Source organism: Chaetodon trifascialis, chromosome 13, assembly GCF_039877785.1.
Source record: "Chaetodon trifascialis isolate fChaTrf1 chromosome 13, fChaTrf1.hap1, whole genome shotgun sequence".
Lineage (NCBI taxonomy): Eukaryota > Metazoa > Chordata > Actinopteri > Chaetodontiformes > Chaetodontidae > Chaetodon > Chaetodon trifascialis.
Window position 1 is genome coordinate 11,591,027 of NC_092068.1, and position 27,534 is coordinate 11,618,560.

The window sequence follows — 27,534 nt, forward strand, 5'->3', positions numbered from 1 at the left end:
TCATCGCTGTCATATTTATGAGTCAGTTCTGCATCTATGGTTTCCTCATCTGAGTGCTCTTCTGCATGTTCAGATTGCAAATCCCTCTCCATGACCCCCAAAATAGGAGAATCAGAGCCTCTTCTCATATTATCCAGGTTGAGTTCACAGATGTCTTTGACTGGTAACCATGACTGTGAGATTTCAGGCTGACGTGCCCCCTCTCGGAGCGGGCTCAGGAGGTGTGGGTGCTGCTGGCCGTCCAGCCCCTGCCTGAGCACTTTAAAATGCTGAACAGCCATGGCAACATTATCTGAAAAAGCAGTATATACCTCCACATTTAGTCTGGAACCTGAAAGCATATCTCTGACTGACTCGCCCACGTTGGTTTGTGATGACTGAACCTGTTTCAGCAGGACCAGGAGGCCATTCCTATAGATGGGGTTATCACTTCTGTCCAAGTACCTCCTCACTGACTGAATCACCAGCTTCATGTGACAAATCAGGTTTGTTGCATGTTCATTAAACATTTTATAGCTTTGTTCTCTATACGCTGTGTCACATCCATGTCGGTCATTGATCATCTCATTAATAGCAACACTGGTGAGCTCTCTGACATCCATTACGTCACTGAGAGCATCCTGAAGCTGACTCGTCTCCTCCTCCCATTTTTGACACACCTCATGAAGCTTTTGAACAGTTTGCATTGAATTATCTGCTAGCTCCAGTGAAAGAGGTGCGATCCGAGCTCTAAGTCTTGTAAGGCCTGCTCGTGAGTTCTCCACATTCTCCAAACTCTTTGCATCAACAGCCACAGCTGAGATAAAATTAGCCATTTGGATTACTCTATCAGTGGAAGATATGAAATCCTCAACTAGCGGTTGAATAAAGTTCAAATCCATCTTTGTAGAAGAATGTGCAACCAGGACCTGTCTTGTCACACTCAAAAGTTCCTCAACTGTTGAAGAAGCTGTAAGAAATGTGTCCAAGACTTGATACAGAACAGTGGTCATCAAAGTTTTGTCAAGCATTTGTATTTGCTGCACCAACAAAGTGCAGGTTTTCTCAAGGCTCTGCGCAGAACCATCCGGGTCCTCTGAGGACTTTAAAATCCTTTTTATGTCCGACCAGAACTGCAGGATGTGACGACAATGTCCCACAACTCTTTGCTGAAACTCTCTTCGAGAAGAATTTGCCACAATCATACAGTGAAATACAAGATCTCTTACCAGGCTGTCAAAACCACAGCCTTGGATTGAGGATGTTGAGGAAATACTCAGTAGTTGGAACAGGCTGTTCCTCCTCTCTGTGTAATACCCACCAGGACCCAGTGATCCACAAAGGCATTCACTTTTCAGGGTTATAATAATATCTCCCACTGTGCCCTGCACCTTGTCCAGAATGTATGTCTTGGCCGCCTGTGCCTGCTCACTTGTAGGGTGTTTGATGGTTGTGCACATGGCCGTGTGCAGCATGGAGATACATCTTCTCAGGGTCTCCAAGGAATCAAGAAGCTGTTTTGTTTGTTTGGGATCCTGTAAGGAGTTTGCTCTCTCCACTGTCAGACTGTTGAGGAGGAGCAGAGCCTGAGAAAACACCTGGAAAGATTTGAGCAGAGATTTGATGTCTGAGGAAGAGCCAAGCTCAGAAAGGCACTCCAAAACACGATCGGCAGCAGCTACAACTCTCCTTATAGTAGCATCGTCATCCACAATCAGAACCTAAGAGCAGAGAGACAAATAAGATGACTAGATACTGAAGCTGAACAATATCTTTTGCTTTGCTCAACAACTGAAATGTGGTAAAAACATTCATGGTCTGAAGAGGATGAAGCCTACTGAGATGAAGCCTACTGACTCTGATCATCCTGACTTTTCCTCTTTTACCACAGTGAGGTTTTTCTTAGTGAAACTGTACAGCTTTTTGATGGAATCTGGTTCAGACATACAGTACATGGCTATGAACTGTAAAGATTGCAGCAAGATCAGTTAAAATTTGGCTTTGACCAGCACTTCAGCTAACAGCAAAATGTTGCCAAAACTACTGACATTGCCTGATTAGCAAAAATTTGAGTGCTAACATGCTGATGATTAGCAGGTATGAGGTTAACCATGTTCTAGTTCGACATGTTAGCATATGAGCATGCTAATGTTAGCGTTTAGCTACCAATGTGCCTAATAGTCTCACGCGGAGCTGCTTGTATGGCTGTGGATTCTTAGTTTCGTTCATATTTGCACATGGTGAGTGTATTCTTGTGTACAAATGATAAATATGATCTACTCATGCAATATTGTCACTGATCAAATGTGATGACCAGATATAAAATCTACAATAGAAATGAAAGCTAGGTTTGTATGCATATACTGTAAGTCAAAAAAAAAAAAAAAAAAGTTCTTCATTGTGGTGAGCAGGTAGGCTACTGCATATATGAAGTAACTTGTTTTGCAGAAAGAGTCCATAATATTATGACCATAGCAATTATGGGTGAAGACAAAAGTCAATGTGGCAATCTCTTCCCATAATCTTGGACAATGATGGGAAGAAATGCTATTATGCCTGCTTTGTTCTCACTGTAACAGCTATTGTTTCCAGAAAATGTTGAAACTCAAATTACACAAATTGCTGTATTCAAATCTGATACTCTAGTGTGCTGAAATAGTTTTGGCAGATTCAGGCAGCATTTCCCACAACCAAAGAGAAGAAAGAAGAGTTCGTCACGCACCATGTGATGTTATACCCCTGCAGAGTTATAAACAGTTATGACAGTGTCAGTAACAAAGTAGACTTTTGTACCCTTTTTCCAATTTACAAGCTGTGGCTGATGTAATCCCCTTTCAAAAATTACTGCATGCTAGCATGACATGACAGATATCAGTTACTAACATTGGATTCATTGTCCTCACTGATAAGGTAAATTTAACCTGGTATTTATAACAACATCTCTGTTAAGTTTTAAAAGTATAATATCTACATTGAATGTATATTTAGTAACTTTGTAGAAGAGGAAAACCATACTTTACTTTGACTACTCCCAGGAAGACGCTCTGTGTGGCAGTGATGAGTTCCTCTCTGTGCTCAGTCAAACTGGGCTGGATGTTGAGTTTCTGGGCTGCCAGCAGCACATGTTGTCCAGACATGGTGACTGACTCCAACAGGGACAACATCTCCATGTGCAAAACTTCATCGTCTGTCTCACGTATGTGCCTGGAAGTAAAGCACCTGGTGTTTATCTGATAATATATCACACTTCAGTCTCTCATATAAACTATAAGAGGCCACGTGTTGTTCATGCCTGCAGCCTCGTGCATGAAAGCTCCGGTCTTAACCTCAGTAAGCTCCACACTGTACATACCTGGAGGCCACTGCTGCCATGTTCTCAGTAGCTGCAGCCACAGCCTGGGCTGCAGCCTCCAGCTGGCTGAAGTGTTCAGGTTCATCGGTGCTGTCACACAGCAGCACCAAGTGGCATAAATGACTTGCAATTGGTGCAACCACCTGCTCCACCACAGCAGTCCTGATCAACCCATGATCCAGTGAAGCGGACATAGTTGGCAGAGCGATTCTCTGTGGTCAAAAGAAAACGAGCAGGTCCATCTGTTGTGGTGCGCCGGCTGTATTCAGTGTGGTAACTGTATTAATAATTCATTGCACTCTACAGAGGAGCTTGTGCTTTGTTTCATAGCGACTGGGGTCACCTGACCAAACACACAACCTCACCAGCTTTAAAGATTAATCAGCATTTCTTTCTGCTTCTGCATACTTATGCAAATTGCAAATGCATATGCAAATCTGCTGCAGCACTGCTCCTGCAAGGGGAATATGATGCAACTAAAGAGTATTCACATTTTCAATGAATCTATCACTTATTATTTTGATTTTAGTTAGTAGGTTAGAAGGTTTAACAAAAATTGGATATTAAAGCTTTGCCAATTAAAACTTTTTATCCTGAAATATTGCTACAACACGACCTGTCATTGAGAAGTCAATACCATTGTTGTGACATGGTTGAACTTTAAAGAGATGGTTTGGCATGTGCTCAGGGAAATGAACTGGACCTTACAAAACATGAGGGGTAAAGTACATAGAAATGGGCAAACATTACAGACATTGTATTTTAATAAAGCTACACTGCCTGTGATCACAGTTCATTATAAGAATGCATAACATCATTGTTATTATCCAATCATATTTGAGCAGTGTCCCACATTTGTTTGAGGTGTGAGCAGTATTTCCAGGTCAATTGGGACAATTTTCTGAACATGTTTCATGAGCATAAAATAATATAATACAAAGCATTCCTACGATATTATACATTTGAATTTGATAATAGACTTAATGCATGCAATACAAAACACAATTGTGTTTTTTTTAATTAGATTGATGGTTGTGTAATTTATATTAAAAAGTTCTAGGGTAAAAAGTATGTAAAAAAATGTTGTGTAAAAAGCACTAACGATCCGTGTCCTACTTAAACAGACAAGCTGTCCAACTACTCCTTAAAAACCTGATTGGGTTTTAAGAGTCTACTACATTAAAATAGTAATCACTTCAAGAGCCCAATGTGGCACCGTGCTACTTCTTAGGGAACTTAAACTGAAAGACCTTAAGAGTTTTCCAAGAATTGAATATATAGACTTTTTTTTTTTTTTTTTTACATTATTGAGTATCATCTGTACATTTACTGCAAAGCTGCCAGCAGAGAGCACCACACACCATCAGAATAATAAGTGAACCAATGACCACACAGGACTCATAATGACAAAAACAGCATACGGAGCCATGAAATGTCACTCAATTTATCAACAGATAAATATACAGCTCAGACATCTTTAAACATCAAACATACAGCACACTATAATGGAAATGATATTCAGTGACAGTAGTATACTCAGAACAAAACCCCAAATAACGGTGTGATTAACGGTGAAAACGAACATACAAACAAAATATAACCATCACAGTTAAAATTTACCAAAATGTCAAGTGTCGGTTTCTCTGCATGCACCGTTTTAACAGATGCAGAGGAAGACGTGAATGTGTACAGTATATGCCGTCATGCCAGTGGAATTAAATGGTAAAATAAAGTGTTTGGATCAAGACAAGATTCCAACAGCACAAGCAATCATAGTGAGCCATAAAGTGTCTTTGCACTGAAGTCTTACAGAAAAATGTGAAACATTAAAATATAGTTTTTGTTCTTTGGCATTGCACATTTAAATCTGGCTCTGGTCTACTCCAAAAGTCATGAGACTGCAGGGTTTCATCCTAACATACTGCATATCTTTTTTTATATAAAAAATTAATTATCACCCATAAATTCTTCTAAACTGACATCAAAACAATTTTTTTTCATGTTATTTTGAGCTCTTCAAATGTATAAAACGGCTATATTCTTACTTCTCTGGGAACATTTAATATAAAATTCATTGCGTTCCGCAAATTTTCGTTCACAATCAAGCCCAGCTTCAAAAAGAACGTGTGGGGTAAAAATTTGGGTACAGAGGAGCTGTGAAGTGGCAGATTTTTAGGACGCTGACATTCCTCTATGTTGACTTAAAATAAACTTTTCCCAGAAGCCCCAAAGAGCTCGTTTATGTGTAGTGATTGAGTGCAGCACATTCCCACCTATTTTTAGGGCATTACTCATTCCACGGCCCCTATAAATGACTGTAGGTGGACTCCCATTGCAGACTTTCATCTGGCCGTGGAGAATAATGTGTCTCATATTTCACACTAAAACCCAATGCCTAATAACATAATAGTAAAATTAAATATGGGCTGCTTAGGTGAAGCCTGGAAAGATTTTGGAAATAAATCATGATCAGATCTTATGTCATGATACAGAGTGAATGATTTCCTACAATATTCCAGTGAGAATTTACAATGTAATCAACTACGATATCTTCATTTGAGCCAGGAAGATTTTGGGGGTCCATCTAAAAAGTTAGCTGCATACCTGAGCAATAGCTTCGAGGAAAAGCGGCTTCAGATTATTAATTTGTTCTTCTATGCATCGCACTTCTGAGGCATTTGTCAATTCAAAGCACTGCAGAGAGTAAAGAACTTTAAATTTGACAAAATCATCCACTTTTATCACCTGCAAACAACTCAGTTAAAAGCCCTAACAAATGGAATGCTTAAAGAGTCACGAAGCTTGAAATGTAACTGGCGGCTTTTATGGTCCTAATGACCTCCATGAGCACTTTTATTGGGCCTCCACTGCCTCTGAGACACTAGCAGATGACATGAGGACTTTTAATCATTGTGTGTGCGGGTCTAAAACACAGAAACTCTGGTCGATTATCTGTGGGAGGGAGGGGCAGTCAGATGTGTAAAACAGATATTCATAAGCCAGAAATACTAAAGAAAAGATACAATCTTTCACTCCCAGGAAGAACTGAATATACAAACGACTCCAATCATATACTATACAGGACAAATCTTTGGCATTAAAGTAAAGCTATGGAGCCAAGGCATTCATTCTTATCAAACATCAGTGCTTTTAGGAAAACATACTGCAGATACAGTATGTTTATAATGGCCTTCAAAACCCCAACTCTACTCGAAGCCCAGTTTTACGCAATATGGCTTAAAGTGTATGTATAAAAATAAATTTGCTATGTAACACAGCCCTGAGGGTTTTGTTGTCCACCAGTATTCATGCCGTCTCCACATCCCCATACGGATGTGGGTCTCCATCAACAGCTCCGCTCAGCTGGCTGGGAGTTACCTCCTTTGAGATTAGCTGAATTCCACAGCAAGTGTCCTCTGGCAAGCCACACTGTCACCTCAGAAGCCTGTTTCCTGGACCCCCACCCACAAAAAACTATCAAGTCTCCAAAAAATATGGAGAATATTCTTCTCTTCCACATATGGAAGACTGAAGGGCCTGGTGCCACTTGGGCGGCTAGGCAGTGAGACCCCGTGCTATTGGATCCTACCCGACCCAATCCCTAATCTCATTGGCTCTTCTGGGACCCCCTGACTCCACTGCAAGTCTCAGTGGTTCTTTTCCATCCAGTCCCAGCTTTCATCACTGTCCTTCCTGTTCTTTTCAGCCTCGATGATCTCTCTGTAGCGCCGACGGAAGAATCCCATCTGTCAAAGAAAGAGAGGAACAAACAGTTGAGTGGTTAGTGAGGTGCATCTGTGGTCAGATCAGACTCCAGGAGTGAAACACCTGTGGTTTTGCATGTTTGAGTTCATTAACTGCAACTCATACATACTTACATTACTGCTCAATGTTTTCCAGAGATTTTTAGGGTAGATTTTCCTCTCTCGAGGCGGTCATTTTCTCAAACAAGGCTACTTGAGATAGGTAATGCACAGCTGTGACCTTTGGCCGGCTAGCTGTTTCCCCTGTTTCCAGTCTGTGTGCTAAGCTAAGCTAACACTCTGCTGATTGTAGCTTTATATTCACTGAGCATCAATGTCTTTCCCAAAATGTCGATCTAGTCCCTGAAGTAACAACACATTGCAGTACACAAATCCAAAACATGTTTTGATGATAATTTGGTGATTATTTAAAAACCATGTTGTCATTACATAGTTACTGTCGGGGTACTTACAAGTTAGCATTAGTTAGTATTCAACTGTAAAATGTCCTGGTTGTAAAAAAAATACATTTATTATCCTATCCTGTTAAAAATATAGTCTCTGATCCTGTATTTCATTAGATTTTCCAACTTTTTGATATCAATATCATTTTAAAGAGAGCACTATATTGTGTTACAAGTCTGAAGGAAATATATACATTTTTAGACTGTAATATAATGTAGCTAGAAGGGACTGGTGTAAAAACCTACTTGTTGTTGGGTTCAGGGGTGCTCTGACACCTAAGACTTACGAGATTCTGTTGCAGACCACCAACATTTTTAATGTAAAAAAGAAAAAAAAAGTACTTAACATAACAATATTTTCTTACTTGTCCTCTGGATTTGATTTTACATAGCTTGTAAAAGTGATGTGACCTTAAGGTCACTGTAATGGATATATCTTTAAGGCACAAATATTGGAAATTGAGATTTCTCCCGCAGTGAAGCAAATGGAAAACAATGGATGTCTGGCCAATCAGAAATCAATTTGAAACATCATGGCATGCTTTGAAAAACTGGGCCTCAGTAATGTAAAACATACACAATTTGAGGTTGATAGGCATAGCCACCAGCATGGATGGAAGCAAATCAAGCATTTCCCCTGTACTAAGGTGTTGTTTCTTTAGGAATCTAATATTGTATGCTGATTTACATTTAACTGACCTATAACATGCATTTACCAAGTGTAATGTAAGTGAAATATGAGAGGATTGGGGATAACAGTAGATTCTTGGTGTGAATCTAAACAAAGCCATGATGCCGCTCTCCCTACGACTCCATTCATTTATCTGCGTTTGACTACTTAAGTTTATTGATACAGACTAGAACTCTCCTCAGGCATTTCCTGAAAAGAGCAATACAGGACATGTGCTGCTCTTGTAAGTGGGGTTTATTTTGGCAAGATCCAAAGACCTGGGGATCGGGGGGGGGATGTATCCCAGGACCAACATTCCAAAGTTTAGTTGTGGTATTCCCGGTGGAAAAAGAAGCAGTGAAACAGAAAAGGAGTTTTGTGCTCACAGGGCCTCTGGACATCAGTGTAATTACCATTTCCTTTTTAGATGCGTCTTTCATGTGAGTGGTATGGTGTGAATTATTGTCCGGTCTGTGATTTGTCCTTTCCATGGCTGTTTAAGGCCGAAAGCAAGCTCTCACCCCCACCTCTTCCCCTACCTCCAGCTGTCTCTGTACAACTGGATACTGTGCTGTCGTCTGACCAGAGTCAGGCACAGGGCCTCAGGCTGCGACACACAAGTTTGTGATAACTCCCTCTTGCTTACTGTTGCAGCTTCAGCAAAATATTGTGAGAAAAACAAGCAGTTTCATGACTAATGCTGTAAGCTCCAAAAAAAAAATCAGTGTGTGCTGATGTGTTTACCTTCCAGAGAAGCACAGCTAACAGCAAAAAGATGAGGATTCCCACCAGCAGACTGATGGCAATGATCCAGCCGACTACGTAACCCCTCGGCTCCTGACTGTGGAGAGCCTCGAACACCAGCTGAAACACACCAACACTTCAGTCAGTCAGTGAGTCACACTGAAATACATCACACACGGGCAAAGACACAAAGAGTACTCATTAAGTCATGTGCTGACAATGATGCAATGTAGTGCAACAAGACACGTCTTATTTCAGCCTGCTTTAGTGATTCGAGAGGAGCTACATGTAGAGCTAAACACAGCGTGAAACATGACACTAATTGGATTTATTTCATAGAGAACACATTCAATCAATGAATCATACAAACAAGAAACACAAAAAGCAGTCGAAATCACTGTTGATTTAAAATCAAGGACAGGACAGGATGGTTACAGTGTCCCTTGCCCCACATGCAACAAGTAGCCGGCAGCACAAATTCTAAACAGCTTTTTGTGCTGCAACACACACTTTTATTCACATAAGTCTTACTTCTTGCTTTTCTAGCTATGCTATGCATGGATGCTATTGGACTTTATCTAAATTGGCCCATTTGTATTTTGATTTATGACAAAGTACCTATAAAACTAATGACATTCATACTTAGCAGATGTTAGCATGCTAACACCTATGTGGTGAACATGCCAAACATTGTAACCACTGAACATCAGCATGCTAGCATTGTCATCATGTTAGCATGCTGATGTTAGTTTTAGCTGTCAGCACCACTCTGTCTATGCACAGTCTGACAGAGCTTAGTCTTCAACATTGCCTCCAACAGGACGGTGGCTTTCATGTTTATTATCACTGGTATGAATAACATCATAAAACTAGTAATAAAGCTTGATCATCACGGCTTCATAACACACCACTCTTTACATGTTGGTGTGTTTATAGCTAACAAATATTCATCTTATTAGGTCAGTGCAATTCAAACTAATATATCACCCACTCCCTTTTTCAATTTCAGGCCTCATGCCTTGAAACTGATTCCTTGAAGGCCTCAAGGCTAATTCTGAGTTATCTCGTCTGTTACGGGAGGCTTGGCAACTCCTAAAAAATAGCCTGGTTTCACAATAAATATGACCATTTAGGTTGTTTCCCATGACACAAGTGAACGCTGACCTACTGGTTAATCCGTCACTGACAGCAAACCTTGTTCACTTAACCCAATGCACACTGTAACGCTTAACTGCAATGGATGGAAGCAGTATCCAGTGACAAATGCTGTATTTATTGTAATTAAGTAACCACTATCATTGTAAACCACTTTCTATCACCAGTGCTTTGATTTTTGTTTAATTTTGTAATAATTACCACTCATTTTGTATGTGACGGGCTCCCATTCTGCTTTTAAACAGTTCTTTTGAAGCTGTTTGATACGTCCATACATGAGTCATTTCCAACAAAATTGCTTTGACTGCTCAAATTGGTTTTCACTGAATTAGCGGTGCTTTGACTGTTTGAGTGAAATATTGCATTACTCCGCACAACATCTTAGCATGATTTATTGTCAGCATTCAAGCCTTAGATGGAAAACTACACATTCTGGGATCATGAAATAGTCGGCTTTATTTACTCATGATCTTAAACAAAGGCAAATAACTATAAATAAATGTGTAATCCCAAATGTCAGATAATCCTGCATAATTTGTTGCTGCAAACAACAATTTCAGAGCTGACGGTGGAATTTCACTGCTTCAATGTGCAGTGCTGCATGGGCTTTGAACACAAATGCGGCATGAGACGCCAACTGTGAGCCAAGACTCAACCAGTGGACAAGTGAAGATTAATCTCTGCTGAATAGTTTCCCACATTAACACCTCCCCTGTACTCTGAGCCCTGGAATCTAGCTGTTGTTATGCATGCCAAGGCACTTGCGTGTATAGAAAGTTGAAAGCTTTACTGGTTGATGCTCTCTGACTCTGACTTTCCCGATTTAACTTGTGCAATCAATTCATTCTGGGAATGTGTGATTGAATGTGAAGTTCATTCAACTCAGCTCTGTGATGCTAAGTTCGTAACTTGCGTACTTACAACAGAATGCTATTGATTTATGTCAGTTTGTTTACATGCCACGGGGGATAAAAACTGAGCTGCGCTAGCTGTAAGCAATGCAACCAGGGACCACAAATTATACTTTGCAGTGTGTACTCTAGGAGGAGTCATCCTGAGGGAAAAGGTAACTGTGTTCACTAAAACCTAGGGGAGTAATAGTGACTGGAATGAGCGCACACACTAAGTGCTGAAAGAGCAGCACGGTATGGACACATTCATGGCGGGTGTGAATTTTCCAAGCACAACTGAAGCTTAGGGTCAGCAGGGCGGCAGTCCGGTCAGCACCCTAATCACTTGAGAGATCCCACTGCTAGCATGCTGGGTGCTCAATATAATAATCACATCTGATCTGCTGGGCCATTCAATCACTCAGCAAACAACAGTGGGGGGAGGGTCTGTCCTTGAGCACAGCTGAGGACCCCCAAAAAAAGTACCACCATACAGTATATCCACAGTCCCCAGCTGTTCCCTGGTCGTCATGATTGTCATGACGGACCGTGGATCTAAAGATAAAAATATGTATGCTCATTGATAGATTTTTCCCAGCAGAGCAACCAACTGAGCCCCCTATCCTTTAACCAGAATGCACGGACTCAAGCCTCAATTAGGATCCGCTAGAGCTTTAAAGGGTTATTTCATCCAAATGTTAAATGCTCCACTTTCTTCACCAGCTAGCTGCTAACTTTGCCTGTCTGTTGCAGCAGGTTAAATGGGAGAACTGTGCCTGGAAAGGAGCTTGATGTGAGCCAGAGTGAACTAAAGTTGTGGGTCGTTAAAAAGCAAAAAATCTGCTGAAAAAGGCTAAATTGCTAAACGGAGATCTGATAAAAAAAGAGGTGGTAATTCTTTGGTTTGTCATTACAAGCTTTTTAACAGCTTTGTGATGTTCAGAGCAGTCTTGTGTGCTGTAATTGACCTTTTTTAGGTACCCAAATTATTGGAATCAGTGTAGGTGGATGGCGTTTTCACAGCTCATGATGTACTCACAGAGATGTCCTCTGGCAGGCCCTTTGGTACCTCCACTGTTCTGTCATTTACTTGCACGCTACCTCGTGTCACAAACTGGATCACAGAGGAACTATCCTGTGGGTTAAGAAAGGGTGGATTATTGTTACTATTACAATCACAATAAACCTGGACTAAATCTATAAAGCCTGTGACATGTTTCTTACCCTCTTTAGGATTTCAGTATTGAGTAGAAGTTTTATATCTATGCTCAAAGCCTCCTCTTTCAATTGTGGACCCAGACTGCAGGAGATGGTCATACACGCTCTTCCAGGCCGGTCACAGTCCTTTAAAAAAACAGAGAGAGGAAGAAGCGAAGAGTCAGGAAAGAGCAGGAGAAAGTGTGTGGGAGAGAGAGGCGTGATAAACAGATGTTGTACCGACTAAAAAAACAAAAAACAAGCAGAATCCTCCCAGGGGGTGACAGTCAGTGACCTCAAAGTGCTTGAGGGCAGCATATTTACCAAGACTTTGCGTCCTGATTTGGTGAAGAAGGCAAATATGGAGTGGAAGATGCTCTCTCTGTCCTGGGGGATGGTGCATGGTGTCGGGTTCCTGTGAGGGGTGCAGTTCCCTCGCCCGTCGGCCACCTGCATCAGGACAGTGGTGGAGAAATGTTATTTTGACTGAGACTTCAACTAATATCGCATCCAGTGAACATAAATGAAAACATAAGAATAACATGGAGCAGATGTTGCGAAGATAAGTTTGGATTTGGGTTTGACTGCGAAAATGTAGACACAAGCACTTGTGTCACCTAAACTGGCCCAATCCCACCATTGTTGAGTCTCCAGGGCTCACAGGAAGTTCCTCTCTAAAAGATGCTGGTACCCCTCCCAGACAGATTTCCCATAAGGAGTGATTTAGAGGTGTCTGGTTTACTGCCCACCCCCGAGGGAGCACTTCCCCTTTCCCCTCTCCTCGGCCCAACCTGGAACTCAGGAGGTGGAAATATCCTCTGGCCTTCCTCATTGTGTGCTCTGCTGCCACCCAGCATGTCTGAGCTTTTATTGCCGCGCTTTCTCATGTCCTGTGTTCCTGCTGCCACTGCTGGCATGAAGATTCATAGGCTGCGCTAACTTTAACATAGTGAAATCCCTCACAAGAAGGGAAATTTCACAGTAAATAACGAAGGCTGAGGGATTTTGTGTGGAAAAACTAGAACAGCAACACTCAGAAACTCGTATGTCATGTATGAAAAAATGAAGGTCTGTATAAAATGTCAAAAAATCTGGCGATAAAATATAAGTGTGCAACTGTCTGGTGTGCCAAAGGCTAGACGCAATGTTAACAGTATCTATGATGTGTGGGTCCAGGCTGGGATGGTACTGAGCAGTAGCCAGCTCTGCAGGTGTCCCATTCCTGTTTCGTGCAAGCTGTCTGATCCCCTGAAAGTGATTCCAGATGGGCTCAAGGAGGGTGGGATTCAGTCAACCCCGTCTACCCATTCACAGTAAATACAATTAACAGCTTGAGCCCCCCCACATTCTACCTATATGAAAGGAGCAATGCAAAGGTTAAGAAAACAGTTAAACCCAGTGGGAGAATTGTGTTTCTTAACCTAAATGCAAAATGTTGTGAAACAAAATGGTCGGCTAGTTTCAGTAGCAACGTCAACACTTTCGCTCAGATTTTCATTGACCCAGCGGTGCAACACACTAAGCAAATTGCCCATGCCACGACCAAAAGCAGCTTTCTGTCCATAAAAATGTCCTCTGAGGTGCACACAAGTAACTGTGCCATGAAGAGAAGCAAGACCGACAGGCGCTGGTTGGATAAATGAGCTAAAAATGTGGCTGCCTGCAGGTGAATAAACTAATAAATAATGATTTGGGTTAGATAAATAATGTAGATAGACTGCTGTTGGCATCCACCTGTGTTTCAATGATGTGGAACATGTCAGCTCCGTTGCCAGCCAGCCGGTTGGGTATCCTGATGTCCACAGTGGAGCCAGGGAGCCTGCTGGGCCCCTTATTTATGGCCTGGAACCACATCAGACGGAGACGGGGAAAGATGGAGACAAAGGAAAATAGAAGTGAATATATAGAGAAACATGCATAAATACTGAAAATCCAAAATACTCTGAGCTAGCGGTACCTGGAAAGTGAGATTGAGAGGCTGAAAGTTGCACTCCATGTCTTCCAACTGGACGAAACGCGAGGCATCGATGGAGTTTCCATACACAAAGGAGCTCGGTGTCACCACACTGTAGCCACAGCCATCAGGAGAGGAGGAGAAGATGATGCATTCATTTATTTAAATGCACACAGCTTCAAAAAAAATCCCTGTCTTCAGTCATATTATTAGCTGGACAGCAAAGTTTTTCTCAGCAGTTGAGACAAGAGTCAGATGTCTCCAGCTTTGCTCTGAAGCCTCCCTTCACATTAAAGACACACAGCAGCCTTATCAGATGCCAGAGTTCTGGTGGATTTGGGCTGTTTTACATCTCTCTGTGAAGCACAGCTATGATAAACCCTTCAGAGATAAGACTTTTCAAGTTGACATGTTCCACACTGACAAAAGCATTCCTTCTCTTCCTGACAGCCAACAGATGAGCAACCAGGTCAAGTCTCCGTTTGAGGCATATACCAGTAACTACGCTGTTATGGGTGTTCATGAGAGTCTTGTTCTTACCCAGTAATAGTCGTGTCAGTCTCATGAACCAGAGGGATGGACAGATCTAAACTGTTGTCAGAGAGTTTGTGCTCTGGATTGGCGCTACAACAGATAAGGAGAAATAAAGTTAATAAGTTATTTTGTAAATCAATTCTGGATTCAATTCCCATGAAAACTTTGTGGATGATTCAGCATTTTTAATGAGAAATTAAAAAAAAAAAAAAAAAAAACATTACTCACCTTTTTGCTTGAACTAAGAACTGCAGTGTGTCATTTTCCCCCGAGAGCTGACTTGTGTCAAAAATAACTGCAAAATGATACTGGAGAGAAAAAGACAGAATAAACCTGAGTGTCGCTGACTGTTTTGCATGTGATACAGTATGACTGATGTGTTTTCCATGCAAAAACAGTCAGCAATAGGCCTCTACAACCCAGTGCACTGTGTTTTACTGAGAACATAACAGTATGCAATAAAACGCATGCAGCTTTGACATTGTGCATTTACAGTAGTTCAGTCTCGGTAGGACTTACCTTAGTCTGTGCTCTCATGAAGGGAAATCCCACGCTGCATTTGAGGAAGTCCAAATCAACAAGCCCACAGGAAATGCCCTTCTCTTCCTGCAAAAAGACAGATAGACAGAGAGTAAGAGGAGGAGACAAAGACAGACAGGCTGGAGACAGAGTGGGTGACGCTCATGGAGACACAGAGAGGAAGACGTAGTAGACAAGACGCAGACTGTGAGAGGGAACAATCAGTTGTGATAAGTTACCAAAAAGAGTCCACGTTTTGGACATATCATAGATAATGTAATCTATATATGCATGAGAAAGAGCAAGAGCATAGCCTTTAAAAACACACACAGACACACACCTGCCAACATTTACAGTGAGATCAAAGTGTTTTGTTAGAAACAGACCTCTGTATGGAAAAGAATAGCTTCTCATATTTTACTGAAGCTCTAAATTATGTTAAACGGAGAATGTACAAAGCAGTGATGGCACACACACATCTTAGCGGGTGGGTAATTGGACAACCTCCAGGCTGTGTGTTTGGAAGCTTGTCTAAACAATATGGAGCTTCACCGGCTGCGCTGTGTAAACACTCTGGCCTTGACCTGACGAGGAGTAAGAATTCTTTTAGCGAGGGTTCACTGTGAGGCTGTCGGCTGAGCTCGTGTCCTGAAAGCATGAAAGAGGTCAGAGATTCTTTAGCGATTAAAAAAAAGGAAAAGAGACAGACTAGCGCTCCTGGAACATGCAACAGGGGGCTTAATGTAAGCTATACAAAACGGTCCAGTTTGGACCTGCGTTTGGACCTGTGTTTATAACAGGCTTCCAAAAGTGATGAAGAAAAGAGGTGTGAAGGTTGTCTCTGCTGACATATTTAAAGGTACAGTATCATCAACACTCCCATTCCCCTTATTCAGCAGATTCCCTGTGTAAGTCCAGGGTGTGGCTGTGCCCTCCATCTTCATTAAGTCAGCTTAAATAAGCAGTGCTGCCCTTTGCATGAGACTACAGCAGGCCCTGTGAGGGGGGGGGGGGGACCCCAGCACAACTGGCAATGATGGAATTTCCTCTATTTCCTGTATTCCTCCATGCTGCTGTGCAAACACCGCCTGTCCCACGGGGCTGGGCAGGATTGGGGAAGTCAGCCTGTTTACCCATCATCCACCTGGCAGCCCTTGAGAGAGAGCAGAGCACTCAGACATATGGCGAGCTGTGCCTCCATGGGGGGAAGAGCGACAAAAGTCTGTTTGTTCAGCACTTCTTCACTTTCTGTCTCTTGCTTACTTTCTCTTGTCTTTCTCTGTCAGGAACAAATACATGCTGGGATTTTCACAAATGGCAGGTCCATTAAATATCACCGGGACTGTTTACCTTACTTCAGAGTCAGATGAAGCATCTCATGGATTAGTACGTCAGTGTGGATGACAACACACAGGAGGCTCATTTTCTGCATGTTCTGCGTGTCTCTTTATTTCGCCATTTCTACATTTGACTTTACTTCGCTTTACCTTTTCAAAGTGAGTGTCACTACTTTCAACACAGATATGAAGATGGAGATCTACCTTTGGGCTTCTTAGATTTGAGGCTCTGCTGAAATTCACAGCTTCACACATTTCTGAGTTGAATTGCCAATTTCTGGGTTTTTTACCATGATGCTCATTTGTTCCATCTGATAAATCACCAGAAATGTGTAGAGGAAGAAGTATTCAGATCCTTCATTTAAGTAAAAGTGGTGATTTACATGTATGAGTTGTTATATCGTGACATACTGTATATCATCATTGGATGAACAAACATAAATATGATGAGACTGATTTCAAATATCACTGCAGCATTAATGTGAAAGCAGTATTTTAATATTGTACCTGGCTGAGGGGAAGCAAGCTCTTCATATGTTTCTGCGTCGTTTAATCTAACAAATCATAAATTAGAGGCAGATAAGGTTCGTGTGTACAATCTTAACCTGAAAAATAACTAGTAACTAGAGCTTTCAGATGAAGAAGTATAAACCATTGCCAGAAGACTAATGGCGCAAAACATCTGGCAGGGCACTGCACTGGCCTTTTAGGAAAAAAAAACCAAGAGATAAAAAAAGAAAACACAGAAGCTGGTGCAGCAGTCTCTGAGTCCCACGGGGCGAAGGCAGTACTCCTGAAACCAACTCACCTCAACAGCCCTCTGACAGCTTGTGTTGCAAGAACAACAGACAGATAACACACCCCACTCGCACTAAATATGAGGGGAGTACAAGTTCAGGCTTCACTCACTGGAAAAAAGCCTCAGGGGAGGATTGGGAGCTGACCTCAACTTTGGAAAAAGGGTCACACCATCACCTCGGACTTCTCCAGTAGTAATTAGAAGTGTTTCAAGGAGCATATGGCAGTAAATCTGCTCGGTGGCCTCTCTGTCATCTCTTCATACTGTTCACTTCCTGTTCCCTTTGTGCAGCAGGCCACCCTGACTTATCAGGCTCCTGAACAAAAAGAGGCTCTGTGGCTGCTGGTAACCTGATACTTAATTACTTCATTGAATTAGCTATGAAACTCAAACCGAAACACTGTTTTTCTAATATCTGCCTGCAGCATCTAAATTCAATTTAGATGGGGGGGGGGGGGGGGGGGGTTAAATCATGTCACAGATTGTGCATTTTACAGAGATGATCCCTATCTATCACGGGTGCAAAACCCAGCTGGAGGATAAACATGATGTTCATTATGAAAGGGAAAGCCTTCATGATGGATGCTGTCCCCTCGAGCAACCGAAAAGCTGAAGCGAACCTGGGCAGGCTCGTATGAGAGCACTCCGCCTGACGTGGCGACTTTACTCAGCTGTGAGCCGACCTGCTGGCCTCTTTGCAACAAGTGAGCAAACAGACGTGAGCAGAGGCAGAGGTGGCCGCTGTGAAATCCATCCGCATGCAGCGTGGTCTCGAGAAAAGTCTCTCAGGTTTAATGTGGGATGGCAGTGGGTAGATATTTGTTTAACAGTGACAGAAATCGTTTTCTGTTAGAGGTCAGAGAGTGCGAGGCCTGACCAATATCTCCTCGAAGGTCATTTATAAAGCTGTACATGCCTGTATTTACCCGAATATATATGGCCCTATTTCATCTTGCATGAGGGAGTTTTCGGACATGAGCAATATGAATTGAACGGTACATTAGTCAAACTTGTGGGAATAGGAAGTGTGTGTGTTCTGATTTGATCTCGTGCATAGAGCTCACATGTTGTTAACATGGTGCTTTTGCCTTGAATGAGTCAGAGAAGCATACGACAGGTCGGCCAGAGGAGCTGACCTATGAGAGGAGACAGCTGCTGCTGCTGCTGCTCTCCTGCTCTTCATGCTTTTATCTGCAGGGCTGCATACACGGCTCAGGCAAAGCTTTAAGTTGATATGTCTGTTTTTCTGTGTGCTCCACTGTTTAGACTGCGCTCTGGACATTTAATCAGTCTTTTAAAATAAACTGTCTTTTAGAAACTGCAGTTGAAGACTGATGGTATTCAGCTGGAATGTACATATGTGCTACATATGTATGTGTAATGTGGCTGTCGGTATCATTTCAGTGATTCACTTGTGCTTTATCCACATCTTTTCAACTAAACAATCAAATACGTTTGAGAAGTAAACATGCGCACTCAAGTAAATAAACAGTAGATACTTCACAGTGATGAGAGGGACAGACCTTCTGCCAGAAGTTGATGTAGAAAACTTCTCTGGAGAAGTTGAAGTAGATGTTGGTGTCGTAAGCGTCGTCCCCAGCGTTGGAGATGGTCAGGTTTAAAGACACGTTCTTCACTCCCCCGAGGGCCAAATGGGGTTTGCTATGCAGCCTGACGGGAACATGAAGTTAACAATGCATTTCAGAGAGTAAATAAAGTTTAGGATGAGCAGTCAGCAGAGGTTTATATCAACAAGGAATCTAAGCTTTGTTTTATTTTGAAATTTTGACTGGAAGCAAACAAAAGAGGAGTGGCCTTAAAAACAGAGTATTTGCTTGTTTTTGGAGTAAAACAAAGAATGTACAAGATGACTACTTCCTACCAAAGCAGGCATATACTCTCAGTAAATGTACAGAGAGCAAAAGATGCACAACAAAAAGAGAGGGAACTCCCTTTGTATGGAAAAACATATGGATATCCTCCAAGCATACGTCATGGTTCCACTACCCACACCCACATGGCCTATGACTTCAGCCTGCTTCCACAGTGCTGACGAAACAGCAAAGACAGACTGCATCTGAACTGTGAAGTTTTGTTTTTTACCCAGAGAGCAGCAGTTTCCCATGGAGCCTCAGGTCTGCAGCACAGTCGTCCGACAGGCAGTTCTTCTCAAACCAAGTCTGAAGAGGAAACAGTAAAGTACACAGTTCATATGACCTCATGCTGTCAGTGCACTGAAAACACCAGCTCTGTGTTCAGACTAGGGGGCAGTGTTGTGTTGTTGTTGGAGCTATCCAGTAGATATTTCTTTATCCAGAAAGGCCACTCTATCTGATCTCTCTTTTAATCAGTCAGAGGATGGCCCTTGGTTTAAGGCTAAATAATGAAAGGAAACATAAGTCGAGCGGTGAGGCTTGATGTAACGTCGATGAGCTTTGGATGAACGGACCCTGTAGGTGCTGAAAGGTGCAAATCCCTCCGTTTTTCAAGAAGTGCAGACGATGGGGAAACACATGTGGGGCAGGTTAGAGGTGGTTGCAAAGAAAATAAATGAATCAGTCTTTTTGGATTCCACTCAAGAAAAGCTAACACAGACAATAATAAGATGGTAACCAACACCAAATCATTATAACCTCAACTTGAGCTGTTTCCTTCGTTCCTCCTGCGGTCTGAGGGATGACACGACTTTGTTCTGTGTAATCGTTTGAGGAGATGGCCTAGATCAGAATCTGAATTAGCTGACAATGTTAAGTTAGAGGGATTTCCTGTCCTCATCTGTTGCAGCGCACCTGAACCGCAGCATTATACCATCAAAGTGCAGGATGATACTGGATATGAATGATTTATGAGCAGAAATGAAAAATGAGCTTGAAAGTGGCTTGAATTTCAGAATATTCAGTATATTCAGTATCTTGTGTTGGAAAATTCAAACAAATGTGTGAGAAATCCTCAGTGATGCTCATTGTCTTACACAGAACGATAAATTATGAAATTCATTTTCAGTGATAATAGCTTTGATCATCCATTATATGTCGTGGTCCAGGAAAACAAAAGTCCAATACAATCATTTAATTAGAGAATACACACAAATATACACCAGAAATGGTTAAAATACGTTTACATTAATAAGTCCTCTAATGGTTTACTTGTATCTTAAATCCAACTACTGACAACAATTCTCCCTGTAAATAAGATACCAGATTTTATCAACGTTTGCAGATGAAGAGGAATATGATATACTGTGGATTTTCACTATTCTCCATTTTTTGTCACAATATTAAGCTGTTTTTTCTGGTAATTAATCTTCCTGCCCAAAATCTCTGAGAAGTCCTCAAACCTTTGACACGTCAACTTAAGAGGATTTCTACTCTCATATATTTCAAAACCACACGATTTTCTCAGAGTGTTTTACCTCATTCCTCACGGCGATCTTGTTTCCTTTCCTCCATCGCAGCACTGGAGTGAGTGCGGGCAGGTCTCGCTCCTGGTGGCCTGTCACCACATGCTTCCCGAGGCTGTACGCCACCTCGAACGTGATGGCTGTGAACACATCCTTCACGTCTTTCTGCAGAGAGCACAAACAACCATGCTATAGCAGAGAATTTGTCCCACCATATCCACAAGTTAGATGTTAATACTCCCTGTAACCTTGAAGAAATAACTGTCATGTAACAGCCTGGGTGATTATGGCAATTTAACATCTTTCTCCAATTGACGCCTGGCGCAAAGACTGATTGCACAGCAGATTATCAGAGAGATCATACTGTTTGAATATGATGTTTTCACTGTAATCACTGCGCCAAAGATCCACAGGGTTGAACGCAGATGTAAGGATACTGACGAACCGCACAAACCGATCCAATCTGGTTTAAATGGATGCGTGAAACAAGTCTCTCATCAATTGCTGTTTATTATTTGTCGTTTTGCTGAAAGTAATAAAATCGGGGCCACCACTAAGTTCTCAGCAAAGCGAACACATGGATGTTTTTTTTTTTTTTAACCTGCTGGCACTGCCTCTGAGAGATATCTTTGCGTTTCTGGCGGCTCCATCTAAGACCACAGAAGAAGTGTTTGATTTGGCATCAGGTTTGGAAATAATGCAGACAGAATGAAAACAGAGGGCTAAATGTGATCAAATCCCATATCTTCATTAGATGACAGCGCTGAAAGACATACATGGGAAAAGCAGATACTGATGTGCTTGGCCTTCTAAACGCCACAACAAAACACACACAAGCTTCATAGCGACCTGTGTCCCTTTGCTCAACTGCTGTCTACCAACATGGAGCCAAACCCAGAACATAAACACAAAGGGCTTCCCTGTGTTTTCCGGCGGTCACTTAGGCCACTCGTTCTTTCGCACTTTCTCTCTCTTTTGTCCGTTATCGTCGCATTTTCCAGCGTCCACCCACCCATCCTCTTTCCTCAGGCCGGCACAGAGCCAGTCTGGGCTTTGAACACATGAGGCATTACCAGTGGAAGACCCACCCAAGCCATCAACAGTGAGAGAGTTACAACAGGAAGGAGTGAATGTTAGTGCAGGACATGAATAGACAAAAACAGAAGGGGCTCATTTGGGAAACGGTGCTGCACATGCAGATAAAGACACGGCCTTGCTGATAGCATCAGTTTTTAGGGATTTTCTGTCATTTGGTTAAAAGTAGGGCTGTAAATCACTTTTATTTCCACTCTCAATTCATCTGCCTATTATTTCTTAATCACTCAATTCCCCTTTTCATTTCTAAATATTTCTGAGAGCCCAAGCTGCCATATCCAGCCTTAAACAATCAACCAATAAAAAATAGTAGCAGAAAAGAGTTCTATCAATAAACCAATTGATGAATCAACTGTTTCAGCTCTATTTGAAACTGACAACAATGATTGGCCATAACCACATCAGAACTGCTCAAGAAAAAGGCTGAATGACACAGAGACAAGAGGCTGACCTCACATCCATCACCTACAGACTTATAGAGACAGTGTTGTTCCAGTAGTATGTCGGCTCAGCTGGGAGGCAACGTCACACAATGTTGTAGTCAGTGGTGGAGGTATATGATGTGAGGCACTGACAAAGCCCCCAGCCTCAGTAGCCATTAAAGCAGAACGCCTTAAATGGCCCTTGTCCGCTTGGCCTCTGAGTGAACTGATCCCCTGGGAGTCGACTGCTCGGGTCTCCAGCCCCAAACTCCCACCGCTTATCTCACATTTTAACAAGCCACAGGAGAACATAAGAGAGACTTGATGACTTGAAATGAAATGTTGTGTTTTTGCACAATCTCATGCCTAAAGACTGACTTTTATGCACAAGTAAATAAGGCATTTTTCCATTGAAGCAGTTTGCTGTTTTGATAGAGCATCTATTATTGTGCACATACAGGATCACTTTCTTGAAACATAGGACTACAGATGGCTAACTAACTGGAGAGCTCCCAAAACTCACAGCAAGCTCATATTAGAAGTGCCAGAGGCCGTTCGGTAACACTTGGCCTAAGCTTTTATTATCCCTTGATCAATGCTGCCAATTGCCCAACCCAAGTCCACGCCCCTGGCCCACTCACCTACTCCCTCCTGATCCTGCTTTTGATTCCTGTATTTATGGAACAGAGGAGTTCCTGAGCTCCAGCTGAGAAGGACAACGGCTAGTGTTAACTGCCTAGTACCTATGATTTTATGGAAAGGAACACAACAACTGTTCCTTACAGGCTGGTGAAGTTCACAGGAGAAAGCTTGCGACAGACCCTTCTCCACTCAAAGGCTTCTACTGTGTTAATCCTCCTTCAAACGTAGAGGCCGCAGGGTGGGCCCCTGATATCAGATCAGATCAGCACTTCTGGGATTTATGTTATTTAAAGGCCAGTACAATGAAAGTGGACAAACGAAACAGCAGGTTTAGATTAGCTATCAGTTATGAACGGATTAAAGTGACAGTCAATGGCATTTGAAAGAAGAAATAAACCATTCTTCTGCTTCTGAATGAAGACTTGAACTCATGAGCCGTAAAATGCACACTAGCTCATTTTAATACAGTCAGGGGTTTTGCTGCTACTGCCTCATTTGGTCTGGTATGACCAGTATAGCTTATGTTGGCCAACTTTTATAAGTGACGTTACTGAGTTTGCTGACTTTATTACTATTACTAGGACTCTACTGATGGCAACTGACTTGAGAAGACCCTGAAAAACAAATGACTATTAAGTGCTATCCTGTAATTACCACTTGTGGCCATGGTCACACTTTAAAACAGATAATTATTACTTTTACAGTATGTGATTATACCATATTTTAAAATCTTCTCATGACATAAGCTTTTTTTGTTTGTTTTTGTTTTTTGTGTGGTTTCAGACCTCTGAATGACCATGAACATAACTTATTCAGAGATTCAAATAGGTCTGACACTGTGGTCATTGATGGCTTCTTCCACTGTCTGCAGAATCAGTCGGCCAATCAGAGCTAACAAGGTGCATGCCATCATCCTACATAGCTAGTAACCTATTTCTGTCTGTTTTGACACTTCCTCTGGGGGGGTGCCAAAGTCAGAAACTTTGAAATCTTACACAAAGTGGCTTTAAACAAGATGAGGGATTTATTTTACAGTATCCTTCGAGAGGGAAACACTGCAAATAAAAAAGGTAAATTTCCTGCATGGTCACTTAAACGTGGTCTGAACCCTCTCATCATCCCACGGACAAAATTACTTATTATTGGTTCCATTCACACTGCAGATTCCAGCAAACTCAGCGGGAAGCAACCGTTATCCAGCCATTTCCACTGTACTTTGGAAACTGTAAATTACCAACAGTGGGACAAAAAATCTGCGTGTTACAGCAGTTGCAATCTTTTATGACACACTTGATACAAACTCTTTGTCCCTATATGCATTTTCATGTAGCTAAGTCACAGGATGGAGGACAGCTTGTCACTCTGCATGTTTTGAGAGAAAACAACTGGGAATCAAACCTTCGCCTACAACTCAACCATTCTCCTCGGAACAAGGTTTCTGCCAATACACTATCTCATTATTTATGTTCACACCCAGGACCCATTTATTTGTCACGACAGAATATAACTCCCACCTTACCATCCATTCTTTCCTCTCATTTGCCTTTGTGCTGCCTGTACGACTCTTTTCTAAACAGCCATACTTTATGATTGCATGTTTCTAGGAACATAAACACTGCTACTGTATACATTAATCTGACTTAGCTGAACATATTTTATAGATTTTTCTCTGAACTCTAGTTGAGCCGTACATAAGCTTGTGTTGCAAGCTCTGATTCCCACATGTTAATTTGATCAACAACATGGCAACGCACCAAGCTGCCCCTTCATCACAGAGCAGCTCCACCACGGTGGGTGCGGGGAGGATGACGTCAGGCTGCAAACGGCTCTGATCGTCAGTTTTAAAGGTCCAACGCTTGGCTGAAATACACATGAGCTCCTCTCTCAGCCAAACCATTCCTTCAAAAGCATATGGCTTAAGCTGGTTATGGGAAGTCTTTATTAACTCATGAGGGAAGCGCGCATACAGCACTCCTTTTTAGGACAATGGATGTTTGGATGACTTGCAGGTTGAGGCCATTTCACTCAAGGACTAAATGCCAGAGAATCTTAGATTAAATGGAAAAAAGCTTTTTAGTTAAGTGATGAATGGATTTGGCCTGTCGAAGGTTAGGGTTATGTGTGTATAACAGAACGCAAGGAGACAAGTTGAAAGTATTTACAGTAATGTCTGCAGCATACGGCAGACATGCACTTAAGCAGCTTATCTGAGTTTGTACTTGAAAAACGTGTCGAGGTGAGACAATTATTGACGTTTGTAGTGTGTATCTCTCCTCCAGACTGACTACAGGTCAAACTGTAGCAGCTGCTTGAATAGGTTAGCAGATGTTGAGGAGCTGAGAATGACAAACTGTGTAGGAGTAGGAAAGAGTGTCGTCCAACTGTTTCAGAAAACTTTCAGGAGTCAAAGTCAAATTTGAACAGTTTCATTCTGTCTGTGAAAATAATCCTGCTCTTCTAATTCTTCTTGGTCACGTGTGTCATGCAGAAAGGTTAGGAGTCTGTACTCTGCTTTATCGTCAACAGAAAAGATCACACATCTATTAACAAATCCCTTATATTTAACAGAATTATTTTTGGTTTGATCTTCTCTTATTTGATTTATCTGCCATGAACTTCATCCATATCGAACAACCATCTTTTACATCCTGTTAAATTCCCCCAAGGAGCAGCTCCTCATTTCAGAGTGCTGCTGCCAGTGATGGGATTTTTTTTTGTTTTTAATCTGAAAACCTTTCTTCAAGTACATTGTCAAGGACCTCTTAGTGAGAATGAGTACAGCTGCCTCTGAAGATGGTGATTTTTTCTGTTACAGTATCTTCTTCATGTGCTCTTCCTCTTGCTGTTTTGTTGCTTTAACTGTGTCCTGATTACTCAGTTCCCGCACCCACCAGTGTGCCCTCACTGGCTTGTCATTTCAAAGAGGTGTTTTTCTGCCTCTGGTCATTTTAACTGAAGTAATTTACATTTCTTTTTGTTGTGTTTCTGGTGTTATTTTAGTATTCTTTGAACATTTGGGGGCAACAACACTGACAAGAACAAGGAGGCTCAACACTGACATGTTATCACCTTATTGCAAATGTGATGGCAAATAGTTGCTTATTGACACATTCAGCAGACTCAGAACAACATTATCATTCATTTGGAGTCATGTTTCTGGTCCTATTTTGGTCTTCCGAGAGAAATTTAGCAGCTCTTTAGCAAATGTTCCACTATGTTCACAAGCGAGCTACTGACTTACTGTCTACTGATTGGTCCTGGGCAGCTGGTCTATCAGTTTTTACACAGAAAACAGCTGCTTGAAACAACACAGATGAGACGGGAGTGCACCAAAACAGTGAAGCTGTGGGCTGTAACATCAAAATAATGAGCTGAAAGATGCTAAAATAATAGCAAACCTGCAGAGAAGGGTGATAATTATCTGTGGGTTCATCTCTACGAGAGACAAGCTTCACATTACATAGTTATCTGATCAATTGTTGATATAATAATAGTGCAACTTTAACCCACAATGACAATTTTCTGTGAGCACAACACTGATGTATCATCATCTTTTAAGTTGATATGGTGAACTTGTTGTTATCCAGCAGTTTAGGGGCAACATTAGCTTTAATTTGAGGTTGTGTTTCTGGTCACATGATGAATGAGGGTCCAGTATTCACTGTCTTTTAGCTCTGTTTTTGGTTACTACCAACTCCTGAGGGAAACATCTTGCTCTTCAGCAGCTAAATGCTCTACTGTGTTCACCAGCTAGTCGCTGACTGTGTTGGTGTGCTGTCTGAAGCTGAGCAGGACACTGAAACAATGAGCTGAAAGTCACTATAAAGCTCTGTAAAGCTGAGGAGAGCTGCTTGTTTGAAACAGTGACATGAGTCAGGAACTAACCATGTTCTTAATATCCTGTCTTGTTAAAGAACTTGGGTTTTAATACCTTCAGTCTGTCCAAAACCAAATCATTCTTAGTAATCTGAAAATGCCAGACTACCAGTCATACAAAATGTATGCCGTGCGCCTTTGAAAACTGTTCCCATTCAACATTTCAACATGAGCCATGCTTACTTCAACCAATGGAAACTATTTGAGCCTGTCTGATGTTCATAGTAGAGGCAGTGATTCTCAGATGTGTGTCCAGTTTCAGGCACCAACCTGATAAATCACACACCGTAACTGCACAACCTGTTGTGCATCAAAACACACTGAGTCCAGGAACAAATCAAACTTCCAAAGCACTTCAAAAGAGGGAACAGACGGGTTCAGAGTTCATCGTACATTGTGCCTAGCACAAAAAGCAAACATGTTATTCTTACTGAGAGCTACACAGGGAATATTTCTGCTTATTAAGCTAATTTAGTAAGAAATGAATGCAAATGAGTGGAATTACATGGCAAACAGTGCTTTCAGTAAACAGTGGAGTAGATTTGCATACAAATAACCTTTTGCACAGAAATCGAAAAACCCTTCTGACTGACCTTTTACTGGTCACTTTGACACATGCATAAGACAGAAAAATGAGGACAGGAGTGTATTTTCACATCAGAATTGTTGGTACAATGAAAGTCTGTCATGTGACCGTGGAGTCTCTCTAACTCTCATCCCATTCCCCCCATTCCCCTTTCATTCCCATTTTAAATCATTAGT

General features: G+C 41.8%; 1 protein-coding gene across 1 annotated transcript in view; it reads right to left on the bottom strand.

Annotated features, from left to right (window-relative positions):
* Positions 1–4,770: 4,770 nt before the first annotated feature.
* itga9 (integrin, alpha 9) overlaps positions 4,771–27,534 on the bottom strand; it is a 46,323-nt gene continuing 23,559 nt past the window's right edge. Inside the window, exons 16-28 of the mRNA XM_070978289.1 lie at positions 20,750–20,902; positions 19,441–19,517; positions 18,861–19,008; positions 15,202–15,288; positions 14,911–14,990; positions 14,689–14,772; positions 14,152–14,260; positions 13,929–14,036; positions 12,519–12,644; positions 12,222–12,341; positions 12,037–12,132; positions 8,953–9,072; positions 4,771–7,077 (exon numbers count right to left, since the gene is read on the bottom strand). Of these exons, the coding sequence (XP_070834390.1) occupies positions 6,979–7,077; positions 8,953–9,072; positions 12,037–12,132; positions 12,222–12,341; positions 12,519–12,644; positions 13,929–14,036; positions 14,152–14,260; positions 14,689–14,772; positions 14,911–14,990; positions 15,202–15,288; positions 18,861–19,008; positions 19,441–19,517; positions 20,750–20,902 (1,407 nt within the window). The 3' untranslated portion in view covers positions 4,771–6,978. The remainder of the gene's footprint in view (positions 7,078–8,952; positions 9,073–12,036; positions 12,133–12,221; positions 12,342–12,518; positions 12,645–13,928; positions 14,037–14,151; positions 14,261–14,688; positions 14,773–14,910; positions 14,991–15,201; positions 15,289–18,860; positions 19,009–19,440; positions 19,518–20,749; positions 20,903–27,534) is intronic.